The sequence below is a fragment of the Rhamphochromis sp. 'chilingali' genome (assembly GCF_963969265.1).
Source record: "Rhamphochromis sp. 'chilingali' genome assembly, chromosome: 22".
Lineage (NCBI taxonomy): Eukaryota > Metazoa > Chordata > Actinopteri > Cichliformes > Cichlidae > Rhamphochromis > Rhamphochromis sp. 'chilingali'.
In genome coordinates this window covers 11,094,833-11,115,984 of record NC_137950.1, presented here as the reverse complement: position 1 = coordinate 11,115,984, position 21,152 = coordinate 11,094,833, and the positions used below count along the sequence as shown (strand labels likewise).

The 21,152-nt window shown below is 39.7% G+C and overlaps 2 protein-coding genes across 2 annotated transcripts; one reads left to right on the top strand and one right to left on the bottom strand.

The window, feature by feature from the left end:
• Positions 1-158: 158 nt before the first annotated feature.
• tmem130 (transmembrane protein 130) lies at positions 159-8,402 on the top strand. Its single transcript, XM_080872322.1, has 9 exons — positions 159-222; positions 2,067-2,107; positions 2,179-2,261; positions 2,347-2,518; positions 2,609-2,754; positions 3,166-3,250; positions 3,421-3,623; positions 7,487-7,593; positions 7,966-8,402. Exons 2-9 carry the CDS (start codon positions 2,100-2,102, stop codon positions 8,104-8,106), a joined length of 945 nt encoding a protein of 314 aa, XP_080728448.1. The 5' UTR covers positions 159-222; positions 2,067-2,099; the 3' UTR covers positions 8,107-8,402.
• A 6,430-nt stretch (positions 8,403-14,832) lies between these two features.
• Positions 14,833-20,864, bottom strand: nptx2b (neuronal pentraxin IIb). The gene is made up of 5 exons (XM_080873128.1): positions 20,115-20,864; positions 19,398-19,617; positions 18,840-19,084; positions 18,565-18,744; positions 14,833-16,253 (listed from the first exon to the last, which is right to left on the bottom strand). The coding sequence occupies exons 1-5, from the start codon at positions 20,553-20,555 to the stop codon at positions 16,023-16,025; spliced, it is 1,317 nt and encodes a 438-aa protein (XP_080729254.1). The 5' UTR covers positions 20,556-20,864; the 3' UTR covers positions 14,833-16,022.
• Between the last annotated feature and the right edge of the window lie 288 nt (positions 20,865-21,152).

Sequence of the window (21,152 nt, the reverse complement as noted above, 5' to 3'; positions counted from 1 at the left end):
TTAGTACAGTCACAGTGACGAAGGAAGTTTTGCACCATGAATAAATCGTAGAAGGTTTACTGGAAATCTGTACTTTCACGAGAACTCGTATTATTTCTCAACTCTAACTAGTCTTCTCTTTAAACTTTAGTTAGTCGCGATTTTTAACCTCTAATGCTGAATACACCATCAGTAGCTCTCAACAGGTGAAATGCATCAGAATATTATCTTTGTACATGAAAGGTCAGTGGGTATATTTTTTATGTTATGTGGGCTATATAATTGTGATTCATCATCAATATCCCATCAACCTATGAGTTCTTAAACGATTGGCTATATGTTTGGGGATTTTAATGAGTAATTAGGAAGACCTATCCATCCAAAGCAGTAGTACAAAACACTAGGACTTTATTAGACTCTGAAAGATATAATGAATCACAAGCCTAGTAGTGGTAAATCCGGACTGATTTACAGTTAAAAATACACTGCCATATTTTGACACATACTATATCAATGTTCAGGATCAGCTTGTAAACCTTCAGGTAATGTACATATTATTTAACAATGCAATTTGCACCATTCTCTTGCGTTATGTATCTTTATTTATACACAATATGTCTATAGTTCACAAACCAGCATGCTCTGTTTAAGTACATGCATGTGCTGTTGACATATTTACTCCCCCATGACCCTGAATTGAATTAGTGGAAGAGGATGGATGCATGGAAGTTATAAACATGAATACTAAGAGGTGAATGCAACTGTCACACTCCAGTTGAGTATTCACTTTATGTGCAGTTAAGTTCAAAGCAGGTACAATTTATGCTGATTTACACTGAGCCTGTTGCTTTCTCAGTGCTTAAAAATGGTCTAAGATCTCCCACCACACTAACAAGCTTTAAAACTATCTGAACCTTCTGTGACGTAATCACAGCAATCTCAATGCCAGTGAGTTGCAAACCACGCCCATCATTGAAACTAGCCTTCATTTAGATATCAACAATGGACTTGTAAAGTTGCATAACTGTATCTTTTGTCATGGTAAAATTTGCCCAGAGACATGCAGCACTACACCTGCAGATGAACTCAAACCCACCTTTGTATAGTTTCCAGAACAATAGGTCTCAGCAGCATGTCATCTTGCTACACATTAGTGATTTTGTTTCTGTACCAACATTTTTAAAACACAAGTGTGTGAAAAAATGGAAAAATGAAAAGTTAAATTATTTTCTATACATTTTTTACATTTTATTGCAACCTTAACAGCCTGACTGCTACTGGTGACAGAGTGTGCAAAATAAAGAGGGAAAAATTAAACTCTAAGTGAAGCAAGACCTTTAGGATTTTATCTATAAGTTAGTTAAATTACACTAAATAACTGATGTTTTACCCTCATAAAAATGTTAAATGAAAGGTTTATGTATTTGAATATTTAATCATTTAGGAAAATAACCAAGTATGTAATTTGACCAGATTCCATGTAAGAGAGACTTTAAAAAAACAACAACAAAGAAATAAAGAAAAAAAGAAAATCAACAGTAAACCTAGCCCTGTAACATCCAGTGTGTCATATCTCATACGTATATCTCGTACGTCTTTGTGATTTGTTTTTGTAACCCTCTTACAATTGCAAAAAAAGGCCAAATGAAGCAAAAATGATACAAATTAACTTCTCTCTTTAAAAAAATGTCAGAAGGTTTGATGAACACTAAAGTTCAAAAAAATAAAAATGAAAATTTTCAGGCAATTATTTCATGCTTCAGTCTTCTTTAGGGTTAACTCAATTTAAGTACTGTCCCAGTAACAAGTCAGTAGTTGTGCAATTTTTGTTGAGCTGATGATAATTTCCAGATCTGATAAACACAGAGATAAACCCACCACATTTAAGAAGTTGTCCCATGTAACTGACAGTAATGTGACCCAGGCCGGAACCACCTACTCAACAGCCGATTGTTGCTCATCATCCATGTGATTGAAACGCATGGTTATGATTTCAAGCCTTTACGGCGCTTATCTCTGAATCTCACTGACCAGAAGTAACAGCCTTCCATCCTTTCTCCCCAATGTCACTCGACTCCTGTTTTCAGAACTAACTTCATACTGTGAGAGGACGAGCAGATATGGACGGGTAAGTCGAACATCCACCACATTAACATCATGAACTGACACGTTTTCAAACTTTCATACGCGTGCTTCCAGAAAACACATCGTGTGGATGTTGATGCTTCCCATACTGGTTCTCCTGGGTGGAACAGAGACTACAGAGTCTTTGATAGATTTGAGTATGTCATCCATTTTCTATCTGTCTCTCTTTTACTGTTCATTCTTCTTGACTCCGCAACTAAATACAGCTTCTCTTTTGACCAGAAAATATTGAAGGGAAGCTTGTTTTCTATCAAATGGAGGGAAATGCCACCTACGTGAGAGACAGAGGTGAACTGGCGTCAGATGTTCCCACAGAGACTATGTTTGAACTCTTTGATCCCCAAAAGAATTTCAGCTCAGCAAAGTTCACCTATACTTGGGACTTAGGGAACGGGTATGATTTCTTACATTTTTAAATATAGATTAAAAAAAATGTTAGAGATGATTTTCTTTGTCTCATATTCTTTTTTGATCTTTGATACAGACAAGTGATTAACGGCACTGAGCCGGTTGTCCGCTATTATTACCCAGAATCAGGAAACTACACAATGTGGTTGAAAGTGGGAGCAAATGTGACCAAATATTCACCTCCGGTGACCAAAGTCTACTCCACAGAGGTTCAAGTGCTTGGTTTGTGGCTTTGAATTCATATATGCATTAATATATTCCTGTATAAATTATTTTCAGTCATTTTCAATAGGAAAAAGCAGTCTGCTGTAGGCTCAACATTTCTGGAAAATTTAATTTGAACTGTGACGTGATGACCTGATGTAACTATCAGGATTCATAAGAAAGCAGATTTGGTAGCAATTCTAAGTTAAGGTGGTTTCAAAGTAGTACTTCTTAAACTTGAGGGAGGGAGTTCATGGTGCAGACGGGGCGTAGAGTAAAATTAAGTTGAATTAATGTGATTTATGTAGGGAAAAATTTCCAAAATGCTATCATCTTGATTTTGTGGTCTTTGTGTGGGGAAACTAGAACACTTCTGTAAAGTTTTCCCAATAAAGAACGAAATGACTAATAGCTAAAACTTATTTGTAGATGCCATCAAGAACATCGAGCTGAAGGGGCCATCAGAATATGAGGTGTCACAGGACGCCAGTCTGATTTTTCATGTTGATGGAAGGTGAGCTGCATTTACCAGGAACATTGCTATATATTAGATCAATGCAAGTTTAAAATAGCGTGACCCTGAATAGTGCCCTTTCTTTTGCATTCAGCTTTTTATTTAATATTAATTTTGTTATTGTATTATAAAGAAAAGCTCCTCAACCCTGTGTTTGTGTGTGATTTTAGTCCTCCCTTATGGGTTTGCTGGCGTTTTCTCCCCAACTGCATGCCGGACGTGACAGAGGGCTGCACGCTGACCATGTTGTATGACAACATGTTGAAACTGAACCTCACCTTCGCCTCTGCTGGCTACCACTGTCTGGACATCAGTGTCCGGAACGAAATCAGTAAGCTGCAGACCTCCTTCAGCCTCTACGTCAGGAGAAACAGTGAGTATCCACCCACAACACCAGCAGAAATACCTGCAGACATGTTGCTTTCTGTGACATTAAAGCAGAGGACATAGGGAAGAAGAGAAAGAAAAGACATAAACTGATGTGGCAGCGAAATGCTTTTAGGGCAGAGGATCGTTTAGAGGAAACCTTGTTACAAAATGTGTTGGATAACGTAAAAAAATGCACTGTCATGATATCAGAAAACACAGCTGAAACTCACATGGGAAAAGTGTACGTTCAGTGCTCCCTGCCAGACTTGCTCTGCTGGATTTAATCATTGTTTTTTAACTCGAGCAGTAAACTTTTCACACCCTAACCAAAACCAGAACCTAATCAAAGCCTAACCAAAGCACAGCTGAAAAATACAAAAGAATAAAGAAAGAACAGAAATAAAAGTTAAGAAAGCCGGAAAACTTTGGAAAGCTGGCCCCATTCATCAACATAAGACTGCATCTTCCTAATAGCTTCATTAGTACTACAGAGTACCGAGGAGTCGGGAGATGAATTTATTGGGAAAGTTAGCGGAACCAAGCTACTTGATCATAAATGACACAGAGGAGCTCACGATTCAGCAGCATATTCAGTTTTGAGTGCTGAGAATGGATTCTGCTTAATGACTTCTAAATGCACCTAACAGGAAGCCAACTGACTGCTGCTATAGGTAAACCTGAAGGGCCAACCTGGGAAAAAAGGGGACATCCAAGGTGTTCAGGCCAGCTTTACTAATCTAAAACAAGGGAGGCAGGTTGAAATTTCACATATGATCAAACCTTAAGACTCCCTAATTACTCCCATAACATTTACAATCTGTTTATGCCGCACGACAAATCACTTCACCCTGTGTAGAAAACCATATTTTTACTGTTCAAAAAGTACAACATGGAACACAAAATGCAAAAGCTGCATTTTCCTCTCTTTGTGGCAGCCTGTAGTAAGAGGTTTCATTTTCACTTATTAACTCAGAGTTAATTAAAAAGGTTACCGGATAACTAAAGGAATGGGAGACATAACTGAAACAAAAGCACAGCAAATATTTGATATCTTGTCTGTTTTCTTTTCTGAATGAACTGTCAGAAATGCCAAATATCTGCCCCCCTCCCCGCACCCCCTAAATTTGCAAATTTACTCAATCTACTTTTTACTGTTTTACTTTTTATACATCAATAAAAAGGTTGGGGTGCTGTGTGAAATGTACATAAAAACATAATGCAAAGATTTTTAAATCACATATTCCATTCACACTCTAACATACGGATGTTTAAACTGAGAAAACGCTCAATGTTAAGAAAGATATGAGGTGATATTTAACGTTGGCCATCTTCAACACTGTGTAGAGTTCCGTCTTCTTTTAACAACAGTCTGTAAACATCTGGGAATTGATGAGAGCAGCTGCTGGAGCTTTGGGAGAGGAACATTGCTCCATTCTTGCATTGGATTCTAGCTGCTCAACAGTCCTCTACTCTGTTGCATTCTTTATTTCATTATGTGCCAAATGTTTTTAACCAGTGAAAAGTCTTGACTGCAGACAGGCCATTCAGCACCTGTGCTCTTCTACTACAAAGCCATGCTACTGTAAGAGATGCAGTGAGGGTTTAGCACAGTGTTGTTGAATAAGAAACGCCTTCTCCAAAAAAGACACCTTCTGGATGGATCATATGTTACATACCTTTCAGCACTGATGGTGCCTTTCCAGATGTGCAGCTAACAATTCCATAGGCACTATTGCAGCTCCATCAGAGATGCAGGCTTGAGTGCTGATAACAGGCCTGAAGGTCTCTTTCCTTTTCAGTCCAGAGAACGTGAAATCCATGTTTTACAAAAACAGCTGTCAACTTTGATTTGTATGATGGGCGACACACTGTTGCCTCGCTGTTGCAGTTTGGGACCTTTTGAGTGTGGAGTACGCCTGTTCTCCCTGTGTTTGTCTGGGTTCTGTCCAGGTATTCCAGCTTCCCCCCAGAATACAAAGTTATGCTTCAGTTTAGGCTTACTGATGATTTTAAACTGATCATAGGCATGAATGTGAGTGTGAATGTATGTTTGCCTCTCTTTGTTAGCCAATTAGTCTGTGACAGAGGGGCAACCTGTGTTGGGATGTACCCTGCCTTCTGCCCCATGACAGCTGGGATTGGCTCCAGCCCCCTACAACCCTGAATCAGAGAAGTGAAAGAAAATGGATTTGTCTTATAACGGAGCACTTTTTCACTTTGCTTCAGTTCATGTTAAATGGCTCAGAGAAGATGGCAGCGTTTCTTGATTTGACTTAATTTTTACATATGTCGTCTTCATGCATGATAGAGCTTCCTCAGCCCGTCCAATGATCCTGCCTAAAGACAAGATCTGCATTATGCATAGATTTCTCCAGATTCTCACTATCCTTTAAAGATATTGATGATTCAAAATGTTCACAATTTTACATTGAGGAACGTTCCACAATTTCTTGATGCAGTTTTGGCTTACTGGTGAACCGCTATCAACCTAATTAGTTGCAAAATGTTCTTCCAGCGGTTTCTTTTATTACCACTTATTTTTCCATCCGTTTACTGTTCCGGAACTAACTTTTTTGAGATGCTCTGCTGCGATCAAATTCAAAATAAACCAGTACTTTTAATGAGTTTTATTATGAATAATGTGTGGGTTTATGAGATTTTCAAATCACTGCATTCTATTTTTATTCACATTTTATCCAGCATTGCAACTTTTAACATTTACTAATAAAAATCCTTAAAGCATTTTTGCCTTTTTTTTTCTTTCTTTTTTTTTACCATTGCTCCTTTAGCTCATAGAAATTGCACAGAAACTGCACTTTAAATGCGTCATAGCTGGTCCAAACGTTTCAGGTTGTAAACACATTGATAAGCATATTTGGACAATGTTTGTAAATTTCAGATGAATACTTTCACATGCTTTACCTTACTGTGAATTTTGAACTGATGTTCATGTCAATTATTTTCCCTTTTAATGCATTTTTCAATGCAATGTTGGTCTCGAAATTTCTATTAGAAAGATTTTTTAGTAGCCTAAAGTGAACTGCCTGCAGACATCACATGCAAAACCATTTGCAATGTTAATGCTGCTTATTGGTCGTCAGCATCAGAACATATACACTCACACATGCTACTGAACACAATGAAACAAAACTAGACCAGCACCTTTTTTGAAACTGGAGTTGTAAGATGAATTAGCAAGTTTAAGGCCATTTGCAAAGTTCTCTTGGCTCTAAATATGAACTATTTTTGTATTAGTCATCGTGTACCTTCTGCTTTAATAAAGTTTGACTCAATCACAATAAATCTAAATAAACACAGCAAAATCTTTTGAAACAAAGGTCAGCTGTGCTGTGTCATGAGGTGTTTCATGTGCTGTTTAGCTGTGTTAGTTCCACAGACACAGATGAAAGAGTGAAAATGGAGGAATCCAAGCGTATCAGAGTAGGCGGGTCCGAACATGTCTGCTGTCCTCAATCGATTCGTTGTTGTGATTTTACTAAAGTTTCTATTGAGCCAAAATTAGCGTCTGCTTCCTACTTACTCAGAAACACAGATTTTCTGGGACAAATTTGGAACTTTTGACTCAGTTTTAGAGTGTGTTGTGCTACTTAACACACAACAGAGTGCCTCACTTTCTTCTATCATTATACCAAACAGGGTCATAAAGCCAGTAAGAAAATTGTACGCTTGCTAAAACCACCATATTCATTTACAACACAGCATCCTAGCTACAGTGTGTAGCATGGAGAGTAGAGACTCATAGAATAAGTATATGAGATATAATAGTTTCAATTGCTTATAATTGTTTTTACTGCATCTTTAACAACAGACCCACACTCTGTCTGCTTCTTTCTTCCTTAATTATAGATGGTGCTCAAATTTTCTTCATCCTGTCATGTGCTGCCATTCTTGTGGCAACGTTCTCCTTCATCGCAGTCATCGCCTGTCACCCTCATCTTCACAGCAAACTTAAGGTACACATGTTTGTGGTTCATTAACCACATATTAACAAGATAAAGGCACAATGCAAAACCTTCAAAAACCTTAAGGGCCATATTAGTAAATGATTATAAAATTGTGTACTTCATCAATACTGTGTATCCCACTGGTTAGAGTTTAAGCAAATAGCCTGTTATCCTAGTTTTCAGTAGCTCAATGAGTGCCAGTGATTGCAGTTAATTGCTGTGTATGACCACAAGGAGGCTGCCTATTTCCAGAAATAAATCACACTTGAACAACAACAAACTATAAACCACATAAGCTCAGATATTTGAACCTACTTAACTGTGACACTGTATTTTTATCTAAAAGCAACTTTGAAGCTGGCTGATGTTTTCATTTTGCAGATTGCTGCTTCCAGTAATGCCGTATTTCTGAAGAACCAAGAATCTGATGGTCAAAGCTTAATTCTTTTAAAGCTCTCCAACATTGAGAAAGCAGAGAAAGAGCCACTCCTGTTGCAATATGGGACTCAAGGCCGCTCTTAACCAGCACACTGCTTCTCTTTCTGCCCTCTTATTGTGGCTGCATACACATGTGTTTGGCAAAGAAAAATCTAAAACTACTAATAACTGTGACCCTGCATATCTTGCATGTGTGATTATAGATATATTTTGCTAATATGTGCATGATCAAGTAGCTTGATATTGTATTTTGAAAAAAGAAGAAGAAATAAAGTGCCTGTATGTATTTAGAACTATCCTCTAAGCTGGGTTAATTGGTGGTTTCACCGCAAATGTTCAGTAGGCTAATAGGTCAAACACTGCGTTTGTCATAAAATAATGATGGCGATCAACTGATGAGTCACAGAACTCAGGTTGACATTCAAATAAACTCATAAAAAATTAACAGCTCAAGCGCAGGTCATGTTTAAACAATGAGTGTTAATGATCATGCTGTGAATGGATTGGACCACTCATTTATTCCATGTTTTTAATTGATGTATGAATCGAGGCCTTGCGTCGGTGTTACTTTCTAGAAAAACAATTAAATATTTGTTTTGGCCTTCATCTTGCACTCCTAAACGCTGAGGCACAGCTGCACAAGATATATTTTTTTGCAGAGAGCTAATACTCGACTCTGTCCTATCATGCATGATGCTCAGGTTCACAATTCAAATGAGCATATTTATCTGAACAACTTCTACTTTGAACTTTACAGAAAGTACATGTGAAGCTCTTTATCTTTTATAAACCTTGTGTTTTGTATCAGTTATATTGACACAATACAATGTACTATGAATGAATGTTACATTGAAATTTGGGTCATGTCATGAACATGAACTGAATTTCAATAAGGTTGTGGTAGGTAACATGTTTTTGGTGTCACTGGACAGGAAATCAACCTGTTCATCCATTTTCTTTCATCTAACCAATTCAAGAGTTTCTATCACAGCTGTCTTAGGGCAATAGGCAGGCAACACCCTGGACAGGTTGCTAATCTGTCAGCTGCTGCAGTGCTAACACAAAACACATCACTCACGGTCACACCTATGGTCAATTGAGAATCACCAATTAACCTAATGCCATATGTGTCTTTGTACTGTGGGAGAAAGCTAGAGAGAAACTGTCACGGCTGGCGAGGCAGGCCGTGTGGAGGTGAGGTAAGGACCCAAATGCAGGCACTGACGTAGATGCAGAGATTGAGCTTTATTTTGTGAGGTGAACACAATACAGGAGGAACGGAGAAGGGCATACAGATAAACCTAAACTGAGAAAACTAACAAAACTGACCTGAAACTATCATACGGCAGAAACACAGGGAGTCTCGAGGAGACAACGCAGACGGAGCAGCAACAAGCAGGAGAAAACACAGGGCTTATATACACACAGGGGCAATCCGGGAATGGGATACAGGAGGTGACAGGCTGACGAGACAAGGACCTTCAAAATAAAACAGGAAATACAACAGGTATGCACAGACACGAGAATTAACACAAGACATGGCAACAGGGAGGGAGCACAAAGACGCGGGACCAGGCAGGCAGAGAGACAGAACAAAAGGAGCTCGAAATACAAAACAGAAACTAAACCTGAGAACAAGAAATTCCTAACAAGAATGAACCTAAAACATAAGATAATAATCAAAACCAAAACCACTGAGTCCACAGACAGACCATGAGAGTAACCATGTAAACACGGCGAGAAAATGCTAACTCTATACAAAAACACATTTTTTCATACTCTTGAGTTGGTCTTCAAGAATCATTCTCTAGGTTTCTTGAAGGACATTCAAAGCCAGGTCAACACCTGAATCACATGATTAGTTCGTTACCAGGCCTCTGGAGAACTTCAGGACATGTTGAGGAGCTAATTTAGCCATTTAAATCAGCTGTGTTGGTTCAAGGACACATCTAAAACCTGCAGGGACACCGGCCCTCGAGGCCTGGAGTTGCCCACCCCTGTTCAAAGCCCTTCTTTAGCTGTTGGGTGCCTTTTGTTCAGTTCTGTCAAGATGATCCCAGGCTGCTTCAATAATGTTGAGGTCCGGGCTCTGGACTCTGTGCTTCCAACCCATCTTACAGATGGCTGTAGACACTCACTGTTGTACAGCTCTCTGACGTCCTGCATATATATTAATGACAATTTGATCTGTTTCCTTTCTGTATGAATGACTTCTTTACAGCCTTCCAAATGTATCTCTGGGTCCTCTTTTAGGTCTTTGCTCAGTTTTTGTCATATTTTTAAGGACATAGCATTTAGTTCTTGATTTACTTCTTCCTTTGTCTTCCACTTATTTGCTTTACCTAGATTTTTAAAATGAGAAAACTGGACAAGTGAAGAACTGCTGCAAAGAAAAGTGGGCCAAACTTCCTAACAATGTGAGAAAGTCATACAGAAAACCATTACTTCATTAGCTTGTACCAGTGAACCATGTGGTGAGGTGTACTTAGTTTAACACACACAGTGCTATTTTATTAAATAAATACCTAATATAATACGTCACATCTTATTCATCTGTCTTTAAGCAGTTGTAGAACCTGGTATGGGCCAGATTTGTCACAGCCGAGCAGGCCGGTGTGTTTGAGGTGTGGACAAAAATGCAGACACGGGAGACAAACGAAGTGTAACAAAAAAAAACAAGGCAAGGCAAACTGGAGAAAAACTAATCTGGAAACCTAAACTGAGAAAAACTAAAACATGAAAACTGTGACATGAACAGGGCCTGAACTGGAACATGAAAAACTCTAACGTGAGATAATCAGGGCATGAGGACAGAAGGGTAATGAGGGAAGTGGAAACACCTGAGGAGACACAGCTGACACAAATGATCATGACGCCACAGGGAAAAGTAAAACCCTAACACACTAAACATGGAACCACCAGGCCTTTCAAAATAAAACAGGAAGCATGGAGAGACGAAGACGTAATAACACAAGCTTGACAACATGAAACACACAGACAAGAAACATGACAGACTGGGTAGACATGAAGCACAGGGAGATGCAAGCATGGGCATAACTAAACGTTAAACAAAGAGGAGAAGACTAAATAATAGCACAAGAACAAGAACTAGCATTTTTACAATAACGTAAGAAAATCCAAAATAAACTCAAGACACTGGGTCACGGACCCGAACCCTGACAGATTGTTTTTGAGTGTGTACTAATGTGCTATATTTTAGAATAAAAAGAGGGTGTACTTTGTTTTTCATATGGCTCTAGACTCAATCGCCTCCTCTGGTTTTGTTTTTAGGCTTAGCTCACGAGGCTTGAGACAAGTTCTTTCAAGCCAGATCTAGTGAGCATAGCAAAAACTTGTTTAAAAAGCAGAGTAGTGATACGGCATGGTTAGGCAACAAAAGACCTTCACCTGGAAAGGCAGGGTTTGAGTCCTGTGTAAAACCAGAATGCAGGTTTGTTTGTTTTCTCTTCATTACTGATTAAGCCATTACCCAGTTGTTGTTGAGAAATCAATGCCACAAATATGAATGTGGTGTCATCAGCAGTTACTGAGGTAATGACTGACCAGTCCTCCACAGAGCCATATTACCTTCTTTTAATAAAACTTTATCATAACCAAAACAAATCAAAATTATTTAAATTCAACTTTGTGATAGAAACACAAAAATATAAAGCAATATTGTTTCTAATTACTGCAAAATGAAGCATCAGCCTGAGATGAAAGAAAGGATCGATTCAAATTCAGTAGAAAAACAGGAAGAGTTGTAAAAGTTAACCTTACATAAAGTCTTTGAATCTTTTCTAACTCCTCTAGCATCAGTCATGTTATTTTTATTCAGTTTTTTACCTTGATGGTGTTTAATGATAGTGTGTTCTCTGTTAGAGACGTCAGCATTATTAATTGTGAGTGTTTTGATGAATGCTGGTTGTCAAAGACACTGCGGGGAGATGCAGATGCTAAGATGAATATCAGGCTGACCTTGAGCTAAAAAAAAGTTAACGTCTGCAGCTGTTCGCATTTTTTAAGAGAAAACTCTGTCATTAAATTTCAGCTCTGTTATATTCACTCATATCTACTGAAACCAACGTTTGAGGTTTGGATGTGGTAATGTAAACATATGAACATATATGTAATATACATACAGTATGGATCATATCACTGATGTGTAAAAAAAACTTTAATGACTTAATTAGACATGTGGGACTTGCTTTTTGTTTGTTTTTGCTTCTTTTCTTCTCTTTTCAAATTTCAAACTTTGATTCTTTTTTCATCACCATCTTTTTGTAACTTCAAGGTCTGTGTTTTAGCTGCTAGAGTGACCAAAGAGTGAATTGCTAAGTTATAAACTAACACGACGAAGCTTGATTGGCAAGGTGCCATAACTGATATGGATGCATGCACAGATGCAGGCATGGTAAAATACAAAGAAACCAACAGAAAGCAACAAAAAATAAAATAAAATAAGCTCAGGTCCTCTATCAGAGGCCTGGGAGCTTGAGGGTCCATTGCAGTATCTTAGCTTTTCCTAGGACTGCGCTCTTCCAGACAGAGATCTCGGAAGTTGTTCCTGGGATCTGCTGGAGTCACTCCCCTAGCTTGGGGGTCACTGCACCAAGTGCTCCGATTACCATTTAGACCATTGTTACCTTCACCCTGCACATCTTCTCGAGCTCTTCTCTGAGCTCTTGTTACTTCTCCACTTTTTCGTGTTCCTTCTTTTTGATGTTGCTGTCATTCGGTATCGCTACATCTATCTCTACGGCTGTCTTCCTCTGCTTGTCTACCACTACTATGTCCGGTTTGTCCGTTTGTCCATGTGAGATTATTTTGTTATCATATGTTACCTTATATATGAGATCAAAGTAGTTGCATTATAATATGGTATGTAGTTTTAGTTTGCATTAGACCTCTGACTTAGAAGAGTGTGAAAATCATTAGATCTGTTGGATTGACCTGTATTATGTTGAATGTCTTACATTGTTTCAAAGGAGTTGTTAGGATAATGGATGCTATTTTAATCTCACTGATATCATTTACATGCACTGTTATTAGTTCATTATTACTTCATTAGTCTGCATCAGTTTATCAGCAATATATCATTGTATCATTCATCATATCATTCTTAGTAAATCGGCTACAAGGTAATTCACCACCAGCTTAGCTGTGGATCCAGATGGCCCAAAACAGAGTCAGATAAGGACACTGACCGTTTGTTGGCCGGAAACTGACACTCTCACACAACTACACATTCTACACACTATTGGTTATGTTCCCAGATACAGAGGAGTAGAAACATCTGGAACATGTTGTTGTTCTTAGCCATAGAAGGACATAGAAGGAGAACTTTCTGACTGAGGGGAAGTTATCATTTCCAGGAAGGTCTGTGTGATGTCATCATGGAGAATATAAAAGATATGGGAGAGCCGCCGCCCAGCGGAGATTGTTGTTGCAAGTTTCTTCCCACACTTAGTGCACAAAGTGTGTAATAAAAGATCACTATTTTTGCCACCTACTTGGACTCGGCCTGCTTTCTTCTTCTCCTCAAAACTCGAATCTTAACATCCACCAGATTGTCCGTCTGTATCTGGAAGTCCCACAGGATCTTACCTCAGTCATTCTTGACCACCACTGGGTGCCTCTTCCATTTTGACTTCAGAACTTCCAGGCCATATTCTGCATAGATGTTCCTGTATACTATGCTGGCCACTTATTTATGGAGTTCCATGTATACTCTGCCTGCTAGCATCTTGCATCCTTCTGTTATGTGCTGGATTGTCTCAGGGGCATCTTTACACAGCCTGCACCTGGGGTCTGCACAGTCCTGAGAAGATTGGCAGATAATGGACTTCAATCTGTTGGCCTTATAACCCCTCCCTGATTGATGGGCAGCAATAGTTGTTTCTACTAGGATCATTGCTGATGCTTTTCCTCCTTGGCATTGTGTTACCAAATACCTGAATGCTCCAGAGCAGCGAACTGCAAAAGCTTCTGCTTTCATAGAAATGGCCACACTTTCTGATGATCAGTTAATCAAGTGGATTCATCAAGCAGCATCTGGCTGATACTTACCCTCTTAATTCCTGTGGAAGCAGGAAGGGTGTACTTAGTTTTTACACACTGCTTCTGTGTGTCTATTACATTTTTAAGACCTGCTAAGAACCAGCTTATTTTTATTATGTCCTGAACCTTTAAGGGTTTGCTTTCTTTTGACCAGTCTAAGCTTCTGAAATGCTTACCTCTCCTGAAAACAACCTGTGTGAATTATATAAATTATTCTTCGCTACTAATCCACAAGAGCACAGTTAATATTCCCATCTTCAAAGACCCTTAGAGTATAACAGGTTTTGACAATTCTTGGTTTTGAGAAATGCAAAAAATATTTTTCACCTGTCAAACTTAACCGATTGCTTTGTTTTGCTCAAGCTGGGCGGCTAAGCTAACATATAAAAAGATGGTATTCTATATGATTTCATAATTCTGGATTTTAGTGAAACTTAAACTTAAATAACTCAAATAATGAATGTGTGTCATGTAGTTTCAAGGCTGTGGCAGACTTGTCTAATAGAGAGTGTCCGTGATGTCACCCCTGACCTTTCTCATCTGTTAAGAGTTGCTAAATCCACCCGGGACATCTGTTGCTGTTTGACTGAAGCCATCAGAGTCTGAACAGCCGTAAGACAGTAAGTCTGTCTTACTCGTGTGACGCCTAACAAACAAGATGGTTTTAAAACTGGCATATAAGATTCATATGATTTTTTTTAAACAGTCTCACAGAGAGTACTCGTGTTCACTTGTAAATTCATTTTGCAGGAATAATTATCTTTATTTTCCACATTTTCTGTACATGGTAAACATTTGGAAACACTTAGAAAACATTTAATGGCACTTCTATGAAAAGGCCACAGGACAAGGTGGAGAAAGCCTTACAAATGTGCTAAAAACAGACCACATTAAAAAAATACTTTTTTTTCTGGACAGAGACGTTACATAATGGAAAGTTACATTCAAATTTACATTCAAGCACATGTTATAAGGTTTTAATTTTTTTTTTCACTCTTTGTCATCACAACACAGAAGCTGTGTGTATGTTTTCAAAATGATTCACCATTTCCTGTGATGGAAAAAGCCAGGAAGAGAGAACAGTGATGAGCAGCAGCACTGGTGACAGATATGCATCCCACTTTTGTTTTTCACTACGTAAGCTATAAAATGAAATCAGCAGCATGTCTTACACAGATTTATTTCAATCGCTGATGTGCTTCATCCATCAGTGCCACATGAAATATGGTCTTTGGGTTTTTCTGTTTTGTTTTTTTTAGTATTATCCCTTTAAAAGAGCCAAACATGTGAGGATCAGATTGCTGTTGGCTCAGTGCTATTGCTTGGTTAAAGAGGTGGCATAACATTAGCCACCCTTTTAATCTTTCCTCCTACACAGCACGCAACACTCGCTCACATGTTAATGGCAACGTCGGTCTGAACCTTAATGTGTTTGTCATACTACAAGTGTGCTGCACTAGAGTGGATTTTCTTTACTTCAGAGCTTCAGAGTGAGTGTGTGTGTGTGTGGGGGGGGGGGGGGTCATTTTACGTCTTAGCACCAATACCTACGGCCTTATGTTACTACGGCTGTTGAAGCCAAGTATCCTAATCGTGATGAAGAAACTGCTGTCACTAAGGAGCGCTCTAATTGCCACTGGAAACCGCAAGCAGAGGTGATTGTGATCAGCCTGGGCGAAACAATACACACTTAGATGTGTGGCCCTGAACGCTGGATCACACCAAACGGTCAAAATGTCACAGCTGTAATCTCAGGGGGTCTTTTTCAGAATTGGTTCAGTAATCTCAAAGCTGTAAATGTAAACCAGACTACGAAAAGCATCCAACTATAAAAAAATAAAATGAACAAGCTGCCTCACAGTATGAACAGACTACTTAAAATAAAAAAAGTTGAATGGATGGAAACATTAACAAATCAAATGACAGGCTGAGAGGTTTTTTTAAGCGTTGGGCAACCTCTCCTGGCATATCTCCAAGGGCCGCTTGAACGCTCCCCTCCCGAAAACTTCGACGTTGCTCGCCAGCCAGGAGACGACATTCCCAGGGACGTACGAAGTGCAGTTGGCCATAGACTGGATCTCGACGGGCTTCAGAACGCGATCCCAAATGTTCACCTGACTCAGCTCGCCCACGAAAGCCTGTCCGGCATCAAAGCGCCCGCCCACCACGTCCTGGAAGAGCCATAAACAGCAGGATGTGAATTTAAACCGCATCGACAACAACATCATCAAACGTAATTACCTGTTCCAGTGCGGAGGAAGAGCCAGTCAGTGGGAATGAACTGCTCATTAAACTTTTGTACTGTCTTTTAAAGTACTCTTGGACACGAGGTCAAGTCCTTTATCTGTTTTCTAAGAAATGTGTCATTTTTTAAAGACTTTATGTTTCATAATTTAGTAACACTAAGCGATCACGTGAGAGCATCATGGGTATTCATGTTGATTTGAACTTTAGATTCACGGTTAATATATTTGGTTTTTGTTTGGCTTGTATTGTTCTTCTAGCATTTGTAATCTTGATTATGTGTTCACTGAATGGTTGAATTCCTGATTTGATTAATTTATTATTTTAACAGAGGTTGAGTTTTTTTTCTTGTGATATTATTGACTTTTTTCTTCTCTTTTAATTTTCAGTTTTACAGTTGTTTGTTTTTTGGTTCATGCCTTCATTTTTATTCTTTTAGTTCCCGCTGTGCCCTCTGTGTTTATATAGTCCTGTTTTTCCTTTGTCACTTTGGCAAAGCATCTATCATGCTTCCCTGTGTGCCACCTGCTGTGATCTCCTGTGGCTCGCCTTCAGTTATTTAAGCCTCTGCCTCACATTCAGATTCTCACTCAATCTCTCTCCCTTGACGGATAAACTGCTTGAGAAACAAAACTTAGGAAACGGATTTTAAAACTGTTGATTTCAAAATGAAAATATGAAAAATACTTAATATTTATTAGTCATATCTGGTAGAAAATTTGTGGTAGACAGATAAGAGTGCAAAGTCCTTAGACAAACAATTCTCCTGACCTTGGTCAAGCTGGTCCTTGTTACAGCTGAAGCACCTTTTCACACCATCTTCACACAATTTTGAGAAGCTTGACCTGAAGACCTGAAGCAATCATCTGACACAGTCATCTGTCTGCACTGCAGTTGCAATCCTTGTTAGGTGTAGTCTATAAAGTCCAGTGGTTTTATGTGTTTGCAATCAAGAGTATGATAAAACTACCAAGCTAAATTTCATGAATCCTATCGATCGATCCCCAGCTCTGTCTGTCTTGGTTGTTGTGTTCTTGGGCAAGACACTTCACCTACCGCCTACTGGTGATGGCCAGAGGGGCCGATGGTGCAATATGGCAGCCTTGCTTCTGTCAGTCTGCCCCAGGGCAGCTGTGGCTACAACTGTAGCTTGCCTCCACCAGTGTGTGAGAGTGAATGAATAGTGGAATTGTAAAGCGCGTTAAGGGTCTCGAAAAGCACTATATAAATGCAATCCATTATTATTATTAAGATAGAGAACTGACATCGGCTTTGGTGATGTATGTACTCTTCTAGTCTTGAATCTGTATGATGTCAAAGACAGTGGATATACTAAATATGGTCATTTCAGACACACAACTCTGGCTGTGAGAATAGCAGTCCCAACCGATCTACTGTACAGAGTGCAAGGGGCAGCCATTCAGAAGAAAGCTGGCTTAAAAGGAGTCTGGTTATAAAGGGAGAGGAGTAAAAAGGCTCGTCTCAGGTAGAGGAGGAACTGAGGAGTTATTTTGTACTGTGAATCATGCAAAGCTACTCTAACAGAAACCAAGAATATGAATATGGAAGTGGAAATTAGGTTCCCTTCAATCACATAAATATTCTGCATGCTGCTATGTAAACTTTGATTAGCAGTGATTTGGATACCAAATGTTCCCTGCAGAACTGAACAGTAATATGATTTTTTTTTAAACGATAACAGCACTCAAAGACCACAAGCCTCAGCAAACGGCCATTCATGCCTTTTAAAGAGGGATCTGGATGCACACCAAATATTTAATGGCTTCTTCCCTCAACACGAAGTGTCACGAAAATAGACTGGGCAGGTTTTGTGTAAAGCCATTAAAAGGGACACAAACAAACGTCAATAAAAACATGCGTTATTACCTGCTTGGCAGAGGTAATAATACATTGATTCATTTAGCGACCTCAGCAGCTGTGGGCAGTGATAGATTCACTGTTGTTTCTGTTAATTGTTTTGTTCTGATAATCAGCCTGGATCTCATTTGTGCCGCTTTAAATCTGGGTAATTTTCTTCTTTCCATCTGCAATTTGCAGAGACACCTCATAAATAGTGCGTCTTATTAGTCGAAGCGCTTGGTACAGCATTTTCAAGTTATTTTCTTCTTGCAGTAATGTGAGCGTGTTGAGTTGAGTGCACATAGCTGCAACACATTCTTTTTTTGACGATGAATCTAAAAATAGACATTCATCAAAGATTTTACTGTATCATTTCACCTGCTCCTGCCCCAGGATGATCACTCCTTCAGGTTTGATGGGGTGCCAGGCTGCCAGGTTGTCACCAGCTCCCAGCTTCTCCCCGTCTTGGTAAGCCTCCCACTGACCATCTCGCGTGGTCCAAGAGATGCAGATGTGGTGCCACCTGCCGTCGCGAACCTCCAGGGGAAGCTGAGCAACCTAGGGTCAAAAAGACATTATAATTTTGAAACGTGTGTTTTGGTACAAATATGATTTTTACTAAATCACTATTTCAATCCGATTTAATTACTTGCCTTGTCATTAATGAGAAGCTCAATTGGGTTGTTGCCCCATTCAATCAGCACAATCTCATTTGCTTGCCCTGGTACACCGTAAGAAAAAGGCGTGCCTATGCCAGGGCTGGCGCTGGACTTGATCCACATGCAGAGAGTGAAAGCATACATCTCTGGCAAGCTCTTGGTGATACGGCCATACAGGTAATTGGTACGCTGGGGCAGGGACAGCTTAAACTGTTCTGGGGATATGAAGTCTCCTCCGCCTGTAATAAGATCGGCAGAAAAGACCCGTGGTGTAAGGAGGGAGAGGTGACCCATGAGGCTAATCTTCTCACCCGTTATTTCACCTTTGGTGATTCATAAGATCATCTTGACTATTCTGAGTGCAGAGGGCAGCAGCCTTTCTCCACTCTTGTAATTTTCCTTTCGTGTGGGACTATTCTCTGTGTAGTCATCCAATCTGTTAAATGGGCTGTATGTCATTGAAACCTATTTATATCTCAAAATAACATTTCCTCTTGATTTGTTCTCTACAGCTATTGTAATGTAAATATGTGAGTTTGTGCTTGGCTGTACCTTTCTCCAACTCATTGATCCTCTCTACCAATGCGTTTAGAGTGCTCTCTGTTTTCAGCCTGTAGGCAGCTGTGGCATTGGACAGCATGCTCTTTTCCGCCTCCAAGGTGCTGACTTTTTTCAGGAGCTGTTTCTCCAGTTCTCCAAGACGTTGCTGCAGCAGGTCACGGAGCTCACTGGGGAACGAGGCTCCAGATATGTTGGCCCTCATTTGCTGTTGCTAAGGAAGGATCAACATCACCAGTTATCATAAGCAGGATGTGCACTAAGCCCCCCTGAGAGCTGTGAGCTTCTGTGTGACTGATTGGCAGGTTTACAGACTGAGTTTAAATAAAAGTCTTTCAGTCAGTTTTCCTCTCCTGTCAGGAGAATCCACTCATTTATTTTAATGTGGGAGGCACATACTGGGCTTGAAACTGAGTATTTTCATACTGTGTGGTAGTCATGGTAAGACTAGGAACAAAAGACTATTCAATTTATTGAAAGCGCAAGCAAAGTGAAGGCAGGTCACACGAGAAATTAACCAGTTAGCTGTATAATCTCTTCCCACATACTGCTTTGATTCTCCACGATAAACTCAGTAACAATTCTTAGAAGTCACGCTCTGCTTTTGTGCGAATCGACAGTTTGTTTTAATCCCCTTAAATCCGTAATCCGTAAGCAAACCAGGTTTTTAGGTTCGGGCTTTGGCACAATGCTTTGCGCAATGACTCTTACCTCAAGGTTTTCCAGTCGGTCCTTGAGCCCCTGCATGGTTTTTCCAAGATTGTCGATAGTTTCATTTGGATCCCCGGGAACGTCCCCCATCGTGTTTTGTTTGTCTTTGCCCCATGTTCCCCCTTTGTCGTACTTTCTATCGGTGGTTGCTGACGCGCACAGAGACAGCTTGGTGGTAAGCTCGTTGATGGTGCCAATCTGTTTGGAAATCGTTTCTTTCTGTTGTAAAATCGTCTCCCTTAGCTGCATGACCGTGTTTCTGAGCTCTTCTTCCTGACCCCCGGCATTTAACTCGGGTAGCAAAGTCACAGGGCAACTGGCATCGCCCGTGAGGGGTATTGCCCGGCAAATGTAGCGCTTTCCATCGTCCGCCTGCCTGTTTGTTAGCTGACCACATCCCAGAGCACAAAAACATAACATCCCGGACAAGAGTGAAAACATACCGGCGGCTTGTGTCGCTCAGAGAGGTCAAGAAAGAGGTGAAAACCTCACAGTTAAATTCTCAGCACTCCAACGCGAGCCCGATGTTGAGTTCAGTGCGTAAAAGTGTACTCCAAACGGGTCTGCGCAAAAAGCATCATGTATAACTATCTTTACAAAGTAGCGACATGATGTGCGACCGGCAAAATCAGGAGTGGAAAATGCGATCAGGGGAGTGTAAGCCCATTAATGCTGATCAGACAGCTCCTCTCGATAAAGAGGATTACCAAAAAAAGGTGTCTGTGAAAAGTCCTGGATGTGTTGTAGTAGGCTGACGTCACCGAGTCTAGGCTTAACCCTCCTCTCGTGTTAGGGTCGGCACCGACCCATTTTAAATTTCAAATGCATAAAAAAATCACATACATTTGTTTATTGTATCAAGGCTTTTTGACTTTGTCAGGAACCTCTATTTCTACAAAATAAAATAAAAAAAATTATTTTCACTAAATTAAAAAATGCCCTAGTTGAAATTATGACCTTTGTGTTGTTAGGGTCGGTTTCGACCCAGGTATAATATTATGAGTATAAAGCAATAATTAAAGCCAAAACTGAAATCAT

Coding starts and splice junctions, on each gene's coding strand:
- tmem130 (XM_080872322.1), top strand. Junction 2,262..2,346: donor AGAGTCTTTGATAGATTTGA/GTATGTCATCCA, acceptor TCTTTTGACCAG/AAAATATTGAAGGGAAGCTT. Junction 2,755..3,165: donor CACAGAGGTTCAAGTGCTTG/GTTTGTGGCTTT, acceptor ACTTATTTGTAG/ATGCCATCAAGAACATCGAG.
- nptx2b (XM_080873128.1), bottom strand. CDS start 20,555: ATGTTTTCACTCTTGTCCGGGATGTTATGTTTTTGTGCTCTGGGATGT. Junction 19,618..20,114: donor ACCGACTGGAAAACCTTGAG/GTAAGAGTCATT, acceptor ATCCTTCCTTAG/CAACAGCAAATGAGGGCCAA. Junction 19,085..19,397: donor GATCAATGAGTTGGAGAAAG/GTACAGCCAAGC, acceptor ATCTTATTACAG/GCGGAGGAGACTTCATATCC.